This window comes from Phyllostomus hastatus, unplaced genomic scaffold (genome assembly GCF_019186645.2).
Source record: "Phyllostomus hastatus isolate PE091 unplaced genomic scaffold, TTU_PhHast_1.1 phas_contig_468, whole genome shotgun sequence".
In the NCBI taxonomy this organism is placed as follows: Eukaryota; Metazoa; Chordata; class Mammalia; order Chiroptera; family Phyllostomidae; genus Phyllostomus; species Phyllostomus hastatus.
This window is the reverse complement of record NW_025333884.1, coordinates 3,268,455-3,282,443: the sequence shown is the minus strand read 5'-3', so window position 1 is coordinate 3,282,443 and position 13,989 is coordinate 3,268,455. Positions and strand designations below refer to the sequence as shown.

The 13,989-nt window shown below is 42.1% G+C and overlaps 1 protein-coding gene across 3 annotated transcripts in view; it reads left to right on the top strand.

Moving 5' to 3' along the window:
• The first annotated feature begins 764 nt into the window (after positions 1 to 764).
• LOC123822904 (zinc finger protein 256-like) overlaps positions 765 to 13,989 on the top strand; it is a 36,186-nt gene continuing 22,961 nt past the window's right edge. The window contains exons 1-3 of one of the 3 annotated variants that reach the window (XM_045845077.1): positions 765 to 1,040; positions 1,901 to 2,027; positions 6,459 to 10,146. In XM_045845077.1, the coding sequence (XP_045701033.1) occupies positions 843 to 1,040; positions 1,901 to 2,027; positions 6,459 to 8,365 (2,232 nt within the window). In that variant the 5' untranslated portion in view covers positions 765 to 842 and the 3' untranslated portion in view covers positions 8,366 to 10,146. Of the gene's footprint in view, positions 1,041 to 1,900; positions 2,028 to 6,458; positions 10,147 to 13,989 lie in introns of those variants that run through there. The other 2 variants (XM_045845075.1, XM_045845076.1) reach the window with 2 other exon arrangements.

Sequence of the window (13,989 nt, the reverse complement as noted above, 5' to 3'; positions counted from 1 at the left end):
ATGGTTCATGTGATTTTTAAAGTGTCTGAGCTATACATGGGTCAACTATCATGATAAATATATGCTGCTTTTATCCTAACTATAATGTATATACATGTTTGTAATCTGAAACATTGAGAATGCCTGAGACAGCATTTCACCTCATGTCTTAATTATGTCAGTAAAGAACAGATTCTCTTTCTATGATAAATACAAATGCATTTACACATTAACAAAGACACCAATCACCGTCAGAATTCAATTATCTTAATTGATAAATTGATGTTCAAGTTATAAATGAACAATAGAATTCCACTTACTGTTTATATTATGCATTTAGTCTTTTTTTGTTCAAAGGCTTATCCTACAGACTTGTGTTATACTTGCCACATACATATATGATGGTGTAAACAGGTCATTTGTGTACATATTTTCAGGACTCTGCAATGCAGGCATACCTTTTGTATTATGAGTTCCTATGCTGGGCTCACAGATAACTTGTTTTAATTAACATAGGCTGAAACCCTTTCACCAGGAAAACATGATGACTTTCTTCAGCCATATTGAAGAAGCGTTTTTTGTTGGGACCTCGTATATCCAGCGCCTTTAGGCATTGGTCTTGGTCATTTCTACTGTAGTGATGTGGGACAACTCCTAGTCACGGCCTTGGAGTCTCAGGACACTGCAGGGAATACGACCACGCCTACCCAATTGGGGGTCGGGGGTGTCAGAAAAGTCATTTCCGTGGGAAAGACTAACAGGGGCGGGACTTCCGGTGTCCTTCTCATGGCGGGCAAATTCCTTCTGTCACAATCCCCTTCATTACTTGCTCAGAAGGTTCAGTTCGTTGGGTGCTGGTGGAAATGCCTGAGCGGAGAAGGCGCCAGATTCGCGGTTCACAAAGCTCACCTGAGAGGGAGAAGCTGGGCGACGATGCCCTGGTGGCCCGCGCCAGGGCCGAGACAGGGGTCGCCATGGCGGGGGCGCCCTCTTCTCCTGCGTCTAAGTCCAGGCCTGCAGCTCAGAGTGCGTTGGAGGCCTCGCTGAGACGTCTGGCTGAGGTAAGTGCTGCCCCCTCACACCTCCACCCACCTCAACTGCCTTACCACACCCCGAACTCTGCATCCCGTGTGCAGACGCCCTGCAGCCCAAGCTTCGTGGGTGGGTCTGAGACGATGGCTCTTTGAAGAGAGGAGTGTTGTGGTTTCTGAGGACACTGCGAGTACAGAGCAGAGGGGGCAGGGCCTATTCGTATCTGAAACCCCCGTGCGGAAGTCGGTGAGGATTATAGAAGCAAAGAGCAAAGAGGGGGCAGGGTGGACTTCAGGGCCAATAATTCGGGGCTTTACCGGGCTATAAGATCCAACAGAAAACTGGGGTTGTGCGGGATCCTGCTGGAACATAGCAAGCACTCTTTGGCTGCCATATGCCTAGTTCATGGATGAGTCCAGAGAGATGCCCGTCCTGTGTACAGCGGGAAGGTGGCAGACCTGAGGGAGTGGACCTGCAGTCTGAAGTTGTGAAGGAGGCAGACATTCCACAATGGTGTACACACCTAGAGGAAGTGTGAGCTGGATATCCTGGGTCCTGGTGTGAGGATATGGGGTGAATCCTAAGCTCATGTTTGGCTGTGCCTTGGAGGCATGATCTGAGAGACTGTGGCAGGAAGGTTGGGAGCCTGTAGTCGTGGCCTAGGGCTTCCATGACTTCTGTCTACATTGCTGTTGCTGACCATGCTAACAGTAATTACTGGGACTGTGAAGAGAGAGCAGCTAACATTGACATTAGGGCCTGATGTCCACACTGAACTGGGGAGCCCTGGAGGAAATACAGGGAGGGGAAGATCTGAAAGAAGTAATATTGGGGGTGGGGGGGAATCTCAGATATACAGCTCTTCTTTCGTTTGTCTCCATTGTGATAGGTTGGTGTGACCTTTGCAGACATTGCCCTGTACTTCTCCAGGGAAGAATGGCATCTCCTTGATGAAGCTCAGAGACGCCTGTACCTGGATGTGATGCTGGAGAACTTTGAGCTTATATCTTCCCTAGGTAATGTCTTCACTGTGCCAGTGGTGTGGACCAGGCTTTGCATTTCCTTATGCTCCTTGTTCTCTAGGGGGTACTCCCTCGTCATTTGTGGAGTATAAGCACTGCTCGATTTTCAGTTTTCTGAACAGTTGCTTTCTTTGGTAGGGCTGCTGTGTTTGCACCACTCTTTTCTGTCCCTGCAATGCCAGTCCCTGTTTTAATGAACTCACAGGGAAGGTTTTGTGGTTTGTAATGTTGTGTGAAGTCTGATAAATACCTCCTTGATTTGTGACAAGAAGTATTTTTTGTATTCCTATTGATCATTTGCATATACATATTTTGGAAAAGTGTACAATTTTGGCTAATGAGTCTTTTCGATCACTTCTGTATTTTATATATTAATTCCTTTTCTCCTACTGGTATACAGCTTTTCTCATTTGTTTAACTTTCCTTTGCAGACATTGCTTTTTTTTGTTTATTGTTTTAGAATTTCAGTATTGCAACTCTGCATTCAGGAAATGTAGTGTTTCCAATTTTTCAGTAAATGAAATGATGGGTACCAGTGGTTATGGATAAATTATTTTTATTTAAGTTATGTAGAAAGTTTTCTGTTTTCTTTTTAGACTAAGGTGTTACTTTGTCAATAGCCTTCATAAATTTATGTGACTTTTTGTAACCTGAACCCATAATATCTCCAAGATACATTTCTGTATGGTGTCCAAGTATGTTATCCCATCCTGGGGTTAACTTTTTTCTTTTTTTGTTATTATTATTTTTATATTATATTGACTTCTCTTTTTAGATAGAGGAGACAGAGGGAGAAAAACAGTGATGTGAGGGAGAAACATTGCTTCTTCCCCTCTCTCTGCTGCCCCCATCAGGGACTGAATCCTCACTCCAATTGTGTGCCCTTACAGGGAATCCAACAGGCCACCTTTAGCTTTGAGGGATGATGTCCAATCCTCTGAGCCACACTGGTCAGGGCTGCCTTTTCATTTCATTATGTTACATGCTGACCTGTGAAAAAGTTTTTTCATTGTGGTAGTCCATCCTGCTTATATTTGCTTTTTTGCATGGTAGTGGTGGTCACCTTCAGAAGATTATTTCAAGAACAAATCTTCAGCCATGACTGCTGAGACTAAGTCCTGCAAACTGGAAGGTCACCTGTTGGCTTCCAGGTTAGGGCACATGCCTGTGTTGCAGTCCAGAGTCCTAGTTGGTTACATGTGGGAGGTAACTGATTGATTTTTCTTTCTCACATTGGTGTTTCTTTCCCTTTCTTTCTCTCTTCCCTTCTTTTGAGAATGAAAATAAGTAAGTCTTTTTTAAAAATTTATATGATTTTATGAAAAGCAAATATCTAAAACTTCTCTAGGTTGTCTGAAGAAGTTTTAAGTTCCAGCACTGACATTGAATTTTTCATGAAGTTTGTGCTCATTTTTATCAGTGGTGTCCAGTTTTTTTGTTTTACATGTGAATGTCCATTTTTCCCTACACTATTTACTAAGCAAGCTATTTTTTTAAAGATTTTATTTATTTTTAGAGAGGGAAGGGAGGGAGATAGAGAGAGAGAAACATCATTGTGCGGTTGGGGGGGTCATGGCCTGCAACCCAGGCATGTACCCTGACTGGGAATCAAATCTACAACACTTTGGTTCGCAGCCTGCGCTAAGTCCACTGAGCTACGCCAGCCAGGACTAGCAAGCTATTTTTTATTTCTCATATGTCTTGTGTTTTTTTGTCAAAGATTAGTTGAACATAAGTGCCTGTGTTTATTTCTGTGTTTTCTGTTGTGTTCTAGTGGTCGGTGTTCATTTTAATGAAACGCAGTTTAGTTGCTGAGGCTTTGTTGTAGATTGAAGTCAGAAAGTGTGATGCCATCAAAATTTGCTTTTTCCTGTCACATGGCCCCCACCAGAAACTGGCCCTCAACCCAGGCATGTGCCCTGACAAGGAATGGAATTGACAACCTTTTGGTCCACAAGCCAACACTCAATCCACTGAGCCACACCTATCAGTGCTGTTTTATTAAATTTTTCTGTGTACCCGATATTCTCCTATTCTCATGCTGGTTTCTTCTTTAACTGGGTTGCCTTTGCATTGTCTGGTGGCTCACGTATATTTGTGAAAGTAAATATTTTGGATTCCTTATCAGGCTGTACATTGAAATCCATGTGTTTGTTATCAATCACTGGGAAATTATTATGTTCTCTTGGTCATGTCCTTGTTTTTAGTATTTCTTTTAATCCTCAATTAATGTCTATGCATTTGCTGAAGCAGTAACTCCTTTCCATTTTATGGATTAATTCTGGTTAGAGGGATAGATTCATCTACATGTGGATTTCAGGGTCGCCTGAGTTGATGTTGTGTCTCAGTCTTAGACAAGTCCCACCAACCTAGTCTCCTTGATTCTGCATGAGTTCAGGTGAAAATAAAAAAGAATGTGCAGGTCAGCCGTTGCTTTGGCAGCATTTCTTTTCAATGACAGTCAAGGGTTTTGAAGTCTTTGGTGGCACTGAATTCTTGGTTCTTCCTGGACTAGGTTGTGGACAAAGGGATGTATTTTGGGTTTCATAGGACTTGGGTTTCTGAGGAACTTGTAGGGTCCTCTGATTTATAAACCATGGGGAGTTCACAGATGTTGCAGGGTCTGTTCTGTTTCCTAAAAACAAAAATTTCCTGTGTGTTTCACGGAATAGTGCACTAAGGCTAACCTGAGTGTAATCACAGTAATTGATTGAAGTAACTGTGACCCTTGTTTTTGACCCTTGCTATATTCAAACTTGTTTGTTAACCCATCTTTGCTGTCTTCTTTTCTGTGGTCTATGTTTTTTGCACATTGTTTTGCTGCTTGTCTTGTGTTTGTTTATATGTATGTATGTATGCTTGTTTATTGAATTTAGAGAGACAAGGAGAAGGGAGAAAGAGGAAAAATCATCACTTTGTTGTTCCAATTATTTATGCATTCATTGGTTACTTCTTTCTTGTATGTGCCTTGACCTGGGATTGAACCCACAATCTTGGCTTATTGGGTGGATGCTCTAGCCCAGCAGTTTCCATCCTTTTTGGCCCCGGGAACCTTTATACTGGAAGGTGGGGTGGGTGACATGGGAGTGTAGGGGGTTGAGGGGAGGGGAACTGGGAGATGCAGCTCAGGTGAGCTTCTTGCTCACCCACTGTGGTTGGGTCCGGGAGGAGACAGGAGGACCCCTCTCCTTCAAGGGAGCTTCACTTGCAGCCCAGTTCCTAATAGGCTGAAGAGTGGTATGGGTCTGTGGTCAGGGTTGGGGATCACTGCTCTAACCAACTGAGCTACCTGGTCAAGGCTGATTTTCTAAAAATCTTAATTAGATTTATATTTCCCTCCTCCAGGATTGATTCTGTTTGTGGATAGCTGTGTACTTGTTGTAGAAGAAGGGAGAATTCTCCTATTTCTTATTCACCCATCTTGCTGAAGTCACTCACATAGACCTCTTCTCTGTGGTCTCATGGGCTTTCTTGTTCTACCACAGTGTTGCCCACCCACCTCTTCAGTTCTTCTCTTTGAATTTATATCATGTGTATTCCATGTAATGGCTCCACTGGGATTAAAGGGGGCATTTCATTTGGGCATTCCAGGAAAAACACAATTCTGTCCATGCCATCGTGGACAGAGAGGCTGTCATGTTTTGGTGAAGGAGTGATGGAGAGGGTTTGGCACATGGGCTTTGCTAAAGTCATAACTAGGAACCCATTTTGTTGATTAGTATTTTGTTACCATTGCCAGTTCCTCACCCTATTCTACTTATGTGTGTTTATTGTTGACAAAGTGTCAACTATTCAGTTCTGAGGTATCATTTCTAGTCAGATTTCCAGTCCAAAGGTAATCTTCACCTATCTAAACTTTGCTCCTCAACAATTTTTTAAAAAGATTGTATATATTTTTAGAGTGAGGGGAAAGGAGGGACAGTAAGAGTGAGAGAAACATGGAACATGTCAGAGGTACATCGATCGGTTGCCTCTTGTACGACCTCATCCGGGGACCTGACCAACAACACAGGCATGTGTCCTGACTAGGAATTGAACCAGTAACCTTACATTTTGCAAGCTGACAGTCAATGCTTTGAGCCACACCAGCCTTGCCTGTCCTGCCCGGCCCTGCCCTGCCTTGTAGTAGTAGTAGTAGTGTAGTAGTAGTAGTAGTAGTAGTAGTAGTAGTAGTAGTAGTAGAAGACCTTGACTATCTGCTTCATGTTTCATCCTAACTCGTGTCTATTCCTTGGTGAAGTCACCAACACTGCTGTACTTTTTGGCCAAGTAATGTATAACAGCCATTTTTTCAGTGTGTAACTCACATCTCTTGAAAATGACTTCATACAATCATACCTAGCTGTGAGAGCTGGTCATTTATGATGAGGATATTCCTTCTTCATAAGGTCAACATATATTTCACCAGTGTTTCCTTTTGTTCAGGTTGCTGCTGTGGAGCAAAGGTTGTGGAAGAAGTGACTCAACAAAATGTTTCTGTAAGGATGGTAAAGTCAGAGAATCCCAAGGTGGCTTTGTCTTCCCAGAAGAGTCACCCGTGTGAGAGTTGTGGGCTAGTGCTAAGATACATTTTCCACTTGACCAAAGAGCAGGAAATGCAACACAGCCAGCAACTATTACAGTGTGGGGCATGTGCAAAACAATTTTACATTAGTACAAAGTGTCACCAGTACCAAGAGCACCATGTGAAAAAGAAGCCTTTCAGAAGAGGTGGGGACAGGATCCTACTTGTAGAGGGCTGCAATGACAGTGTGTCCAAGAAGCTTTTTACCTGTGGGGAGGTTGGACAGGACACCGTTACTGAGTCAGAACATCTCCAACAAGAAGCTCCTCACACCACGGACAGGCCAAATGAAATCTCGCCATCTGGAGACACTAATCAAAGCAGAGAAAATCATTTCACCCTGAGTGAATCTAAAAAAGCCATTGGCTGTAACCACGCCTATGTTCAAAAGAAGAGTGTTCATACTGGGAGACAGTGTTTTGTGTGCCATGATGACGGGAAAAATGTTTCCAGAATTTCTAGCTTTCATTATTGTCAGAGAGTTCCCAGTGGAGAAAAGCCCCATCAGTGCAGTGAATGTGGGAAATCTTTTACAAAACTGTCTCAACTTCATCGTCATCAGACAGTTCACACTGCAGAAAGGCCCTATCAGTGCAGTGTATGTGGGAAGTCTTTTAAAAGAAGAAATAGCCTGTATTTACATGGGAAAATTCACACTGGAGATAAGTCTTATGTGTGCAATCAATGTGGGAAATCTTTTAACAGAAATGATATCCTTCTTTCTCATCAGAGACTTCACACTGGAGAGAGGCCTTATGAGTGCAGTGAATGTGGCAAATCTTTTTTCCGAAAGACTTCACTTCATTGTCATCAGAGAGTTCACACTGGAGAAAGGCCTTATGAATGCAGTGAGTGTGGGAAATCTTATCAGAGTAAAAGTGGCCTTTGCTCTCATAAGAGTCTTCACACTGGAGAAAGACCTCATGAATGCAGTGAATGTGGGAAATCATTCTTCCAAAAGAGTGCACTTCGTTCTCATCAGAGAGTTCATACTGGAGGGAGAAGTTATGAATGTAGTGAATGTGGGAAGTCTTTTCAGAGTAAAATTGGCCTTTGCTCTCATAAAAGTCTTCACAGTGGAGAAAGGCCGTATGAGTGCAGCGGATGTGGGAAATCTTTCTTTCAAAAGAGTGCACTTCGTCGTCATGAGAGAGTTCATACTGGAGAAAGGCCTTATGAATGCGGTGAATGTGGGAAATCTTTCTCCCAAAAGGGTGTACTTCGTTTTCATCAGAGACTTCACACTGGAGAAAGGCTGTATGAATGCAGTGACTGTGGGAAATCTTTCCTCCGAAAGAATGAACTTCGTTGTCATCAGAATATTCACACAGGAGAAAAGCCTTTTGTGTGCAGTGAATGTGGCAAATCTTATCACAGTAAAACTGGCCTTCGTTGTCATCAGAGTTTTCACACAGGAGAAAGGCCTTATGTGTGCAGTGAATGTGGGAAATCTTACCACAGTAAAACTGGCCTTCGTTCTCATCAGAGTTTTCACACAGGAGAAAGTCCTTATGAGTGCAGCGAATGTGGGAAATCTTACCGCAGTCACTCTGGCCTACGTTACCATCAGGATTATCACACAGGGGAAAAGCCTTATGAGTGCAGTGATTGTGGGAAATCTTATCGCAGTAAAATTAGCCTGCGCTATCATGAGAGATTTCACAGAGGAGAAAAGCCTTATGAGTGCAGTGAATGTGGGAAATCTTATCGCAGTAAAATTAGCCTGCGCTATCATGAGAGATTTCACACAGGAGAAAGGCCTTGTTAGTACAGTGAATATGCAGAAGGTCTCAGATGTTGGGACATGTTCAGGATTTTATTTTCATGGTAACAGTGACAGGGAATTCTGTGAAGCCTTGTCTGAACTCATACAGCCAAGCAGCAACAGTAAGGTGGTTCCCATGATAACCTTTCATATGTGAAGCCTGTGTGTCCATGTTGCACTTTCTTGATTTACCCACGTAGTTTGCCAGATCCTCGTCACTGCATATTTCTGTTGAAGGTATATCCTGTGTACTGCCTATAATGTTCTAAGAGATTCCATGAGTCATGATGGTTGATGTGGCCAGAAAAGGTAACTGTTGTGTGATTTATTGGAGAAAATTAAGAGTAGCCTAGGTTTTTCATTCTCTTTTCCTTGTACTCTCACTGCTTGGTGCAGTGACCTGACTCAATTTTGGTTCAGACAACATCATCTGAATTCAGATGTCAGCTTGTAGGAGGACTGCATTTTTGTGAGACATGCTCATTTTTCCATAACCAGAGATCGTTTTTGAGTGTGCAGATCACCATTGCAGGAACTGCCAAGCTGATCTTCCTTGACTTGGTAAAATAATGGAGGACTATTTCCCAGGCCTTCTTTAATCTTGGGTGCTCTACTTATTGTGTGCAGTAGTTTATAAAGAGTTTTGGGCCCAGAGGCATCAAGATGTGAAGAACTTTTATGTGTGTCTCAACCTTCTCTACCTGCATGGGGACAGTTTGCTACAGTTATCAACTGAGTGGTTTTTGCCAGTCTTGCATTCCTGGTCATGTCTCCCCAGGCAAGAATGTGGGCTTTGTAGTTCTTATAGTTTCAATGCTTCAATGCTGTGAGTTTCAGGAGACATGAACATCAGTGCAAAGAAGGGGTAGGTATGCCAACCTCAATATTTCTGGGAGCATCATGATTTTTTTCCATATAAAGGGTGGCAATATTATTGCAGGAAATCTCTGGCCCAGTCCTTGCAAAGTGCCATGTTCCATAATGTCTGCAGTTCCATGAGGGATGGTAAAGTGGTAGAACCACAGAAGTCAGGAAAACTGATTGCAAGAGAAACACTTCTGTGACCAGGTGCTGGAAGAGACTGAGGCAAGTAGACAGAATGTGCATTTTCTCAGCGTGCATCCAGAAACGTTTCTGAGAAAAAGACTGCAGGATTGGTGTTTACACAAATTGCAGGATCTGCAGGGATATTTATCTCTGTTGATTGAGTCATTGTCATGGAATATAATCAGAAGGTGTTGTGGCCCCGAACAGGTAGCTCAGTTGGGTAAAGTATCATCTTGATATGTCAAGGTTCTGATTTCAGTTCCTGGTCAGGGCACGTACGAGAAGCAACAAATGAATGCACTTGTAAGTAGAACTACAAATCCAGATTTCTTGTTCTTTTGCCCCCTTTCTCCCTGTCTCCCCCTTTCTCCCCCCTTTCTGTTTCTCTCTTAAATGATTAAAAATTTTTTTAAAAGTTTGTGGATTTCTGTCACCTCTGAGATGTTCCTTTCAGAGCCACTGGTGTCCTGGTAGAAAGAAAAATGAAGAAAAAGTGAATTTTGTTCAGGGATGTAGCTATTTTTACCCAGCCACAGTGCTGTTGCTTTCAGTGAGTTTTTTATTTTTTCCTTTATTTGCTGTTACTGAGGCAAAGCCACACCCAGAGCACATGAGAAAATGAATTGAATATAGAGTTGCTAATCCTATTTTCAAAATGAGTTGCATGTACACATTTTTAAAATGTTGAACCACTTTCAAAATGCTACAATTAGTAAACATCATATTTCAAGTATAATGGTTGGTCAGTCTACACTTATACATGACATTGAAACCATCACCATTGTCACAGTACTGACCATTACTGCCTCTGGGAATTTACCTCATGGCCATTTTAATCTCTCCTGCTCCTCACAACTCTGGAAGTAAATAATGATTTTTGTTCCATTCTAATAAATAGCTTTGCAGTTTTTAAATTTTAGATGGTACGAATAACATTCTGCTATCATATACTTTGCATATGTATTTGGAGATTTATTAATGATATATTAGTGGCTCCTCTGCTTTTGCTGAGAAATAATTATTTTTAAGTATATTTTATTGATTATTCTATTACCATTGTCCCAATTTTTCTCCACTTTCTCCCCCTGTACCCAACTCTCACCAGCATTCCCCCTCCCCCTTAGTTCATGTCCATAGGTCATACATACAAGTGCTTTGGCTTCTCCATTTCCTATACTATTCTTAGTGCCTTGACCAGTGCAGCTGTATCTGTCAGGTCCCAATGGAAGGCGACAAAGGCAATGGGGGATTAAGAAATAAAGAGACAGTGTCAGAGGGGGGTCAGGTGGAGTCCCTTCTCTGGAATGCAGAGGAGGGAACTCTATTGGTGAAGTCAGGCTGTATATATTGAGTAAGCTTTGAAGCAGAGCGTGAGAAAGAAAAACCACAAGGCTAGGTACATTTTATTTTTAAAGAACATTTGTTGCTCCTTCTTGGTACAGTGATATAGCAAGCAGCCAAGTCATTCTTTTCTTACAACAGTCTATCAGGCAATCTTCCAAGGCCTGCTTCCAACTCCTTTGGCACGTATTACCTTTCTCGGCTCTCCACATCTTAGCCTCCCTCTGTCTGTCTATTTTGTGCCTATCATTTATGTTTCTTATTCCCTGTACCTTTCCCCCTATTCTACTCCCTCCCCCCTCCCTACTGGTAACCGTCCATTAGATCTCCATTTCTGTGATTCTGTTCCTGTTCTAGGTGTTTTCTTTGTTTTTGTTTTTAGGTTCAGTTGGTGATACTTGTGAGTCTGTTGTCATTTTACTGTGTATATTTTTTATCTTTTCTAGATAACTCACTTTAATATTTCATATAATAAGGGCTTGTTGATGAGGAAGTCCTTCAACTTGACCTTATCTGAGAAGCACTTTGCCCTTCCGTTCTACGTGATAGCTTTGCTGGATAGAGTAATCTTGGATGTAGGTCCTTGCCTTTCATGACTTGTAATACTTCTTTCCAGCCCCTTCTTGTCTGTAAGGTTTGCTTTGAGAAATCAGCTGATAGTGTTATGGGCATTCCCTTGCAGTTAAGTTTCTACTTTTCTTTGGCCACTTTTAGGATTCTCTTCTCATCTTTAATCTTGGATAATTTATTTCTAATGTGTCTTGGTGTGGTCCTCCCTGGGTGGAATTTCTTTGGGATTCTCTGAGCTTCCTGGACTTCCTGGAATTCTCTTTCATTGGCTAGATTGAGGAAGTTTTCCTTCATTATTTTTTGCAATAAGTTTTCAATTTCTTGATCTTCCCCTTCTTCTGGCACCCCTATGATATGGACAGTGGACTGTTTAAAGTTGTCCCACAGGTTCCTAAGTCTCTCTAGTTTTTTGAATCCTGGTTTTTTTCCTCCCGTTCCTGTTGAATGTTTACTTTTTCCTTCTGTTTCAAATCATTGAGTCTTGGTTTCCTTCCTCTCACTGTTAGTTCCCTGCATATCTTTCTTTATTTCACTTTTCATAGACTTCTTCTATTTTGCAACCATACTCAGGATTTTCTGTGAGCATCCTGATTATCAGTGTTTTGTACTCAGCATCTTCTGGGTTAGCTATGTCCTCATTGCTTAGTTGTTTTTCTGGAGCTTTGATGTATTCTTTCATTTGGGCTATATTTCTTTGTCTTGGCGCTGGTCTTACATGGTAAGGGGTAGGGCCCTAGGTATTCACCAGGGCAGAGTAACCCACTTCACCATGTTGTGAGTGCTGTATATGAGGGAGGGGTCTGAGAGGGAACCATGTGGCTTGCTTGGCTGTGTCTCCACTTTCAGTCACTTCTGCTCCCCACCAGAGAATTGAGCCCTTGTGGTGCTGATTCCTAGTTGGGTGGGTTTGTGTACATTCTAGGGACTTGTATGTCCCTCCATTGTACTGTCCTGTGAGACTGGGAGTTATTCCCACCACTGTAACACCCACAGAATTTTACAGTCAGAGGTTTTCAGGCTTTAGTTTCCTACATTGGAAGCCTTGGTTGTGCTGTCCATCTTGCCTTCCAATTGTTCCTCCTGGTTTATCCCCACGCAATGTGGGACCTTCATTCTACCAGCCAGAGCTTGGCCCACACAGTCTGCAACTACCTTGCCGGGTGACCTTGTTGCCCCAGCTGCTTGTCTCTGCCCCTACTACCACTCTGGATGAATGTGTCTTTAAGTCTTTGGTTGTCAGACTTCCCATGCAGTTCGATTTTTGGCAGTTCTGGTTACTTTTTTGTTTCTAAATTTGCTGTCTTTTCAGTTGTGTGAGAAAGCAAATTGTATCTACCTACACCTCTATCTTGGCCAGAAGTGAGAAATATTCTGATCTTTCAAGGTAGCACTATGTATTGATCCATATAATTGGTTATTTCTAATTTTTGACTATTTAAAATTAAACTGGTATAAATATTTGTTATAATTCTTTATATACACATAAGTTTCATTTACCTTTGTCCATAACTCAGTGCACAGTCTGAGTCATAGGGCAGCTGAATCATAAGTTACAGAGATTAGCAACTTTTGATCTAGACTGATTGTACCTTTTTGCATTCTACTAGCATTGTGTGAGAGATTCCGTTCCTCCACATCCTGGAGAATATTTGGTTTGGTCAGTCAAATTTTTTGACATAAACTTTTTTATCTTTGCACTGCTATTGCACTGTTGTTTTGTAATTATGTTTCTAAGGATTTATGGTGAGTCTTTTCTCAGATGTGCATTTGCTATGTCTGTATCTCTGCTAAATGTCTGATCCTATGTTCTAGCTAATGTGATAGGAGTTTTGTCAGTTTCTTATAACAAAAGGACAGTGAAACAACAAAGGTGCAGAGTAGAATTTCCCTCATGTCTGACCTTTCTTGCTTTATGAAATAAAAATTTTTTCATATTGGAATCAAGTTTTAATATTTTTTCTCTACATTTTGCACAATGTACTGGCCACTTTTGTTTTAGCCTCCAGTATTAACATTCTTTATCAGTTGAAAAAGTCCAGTCATTTGATAATTCAAATAGCCCTTGTTTTGTAGTGTAATGTAATCCCATTTTTCTGGTCTTAAATATCATGGGGGCTCTTGGGATGGAACAGGTTTCTGAAGGAGACCCGGTGGCATCAGGATGTGCAGGGTGTTTTGGAATCTGAAAGCTCATGCACAGTGAAATAGGTGGTCATGATCAGACTTCCCATAGTCTGAGTGAGGCACCTTGCATTTGAATCTTTGATTCTCAAATGGTACCCACAGTCAAATTGTTACAGGAAGGCACGAACGTGGAGCGGATCCTCCTTAGGCAGCCTGTAGTGTGTGGGGTTTTGACCTTGGTGCAGGAAAGATTTCACAACAGGAGTCCAGGTGATTGTTCAGGATATGTTTAAGAAGGTGGGGACAGTGCAACCAAGGAAGGACTTGGGGTAGAGGAATTAGCAGGAGACTAGGTGGTGCTCTGCTTTGGCTCCTTTGAAAAGTTGTAAGAAAGGAGTGAGCCATAGCAAGGCTCCTTTCAGGTCACAGGGAAGTCAGAGCAAAGGAAGCCTTTCACAGATTTTCAAAGGGTAGTTTGGAGTCAGGATGCCACTGGCTGCAAATCTCATGGGGACTGGTAAAGGTCATGCCGGGGAAGGGGCATG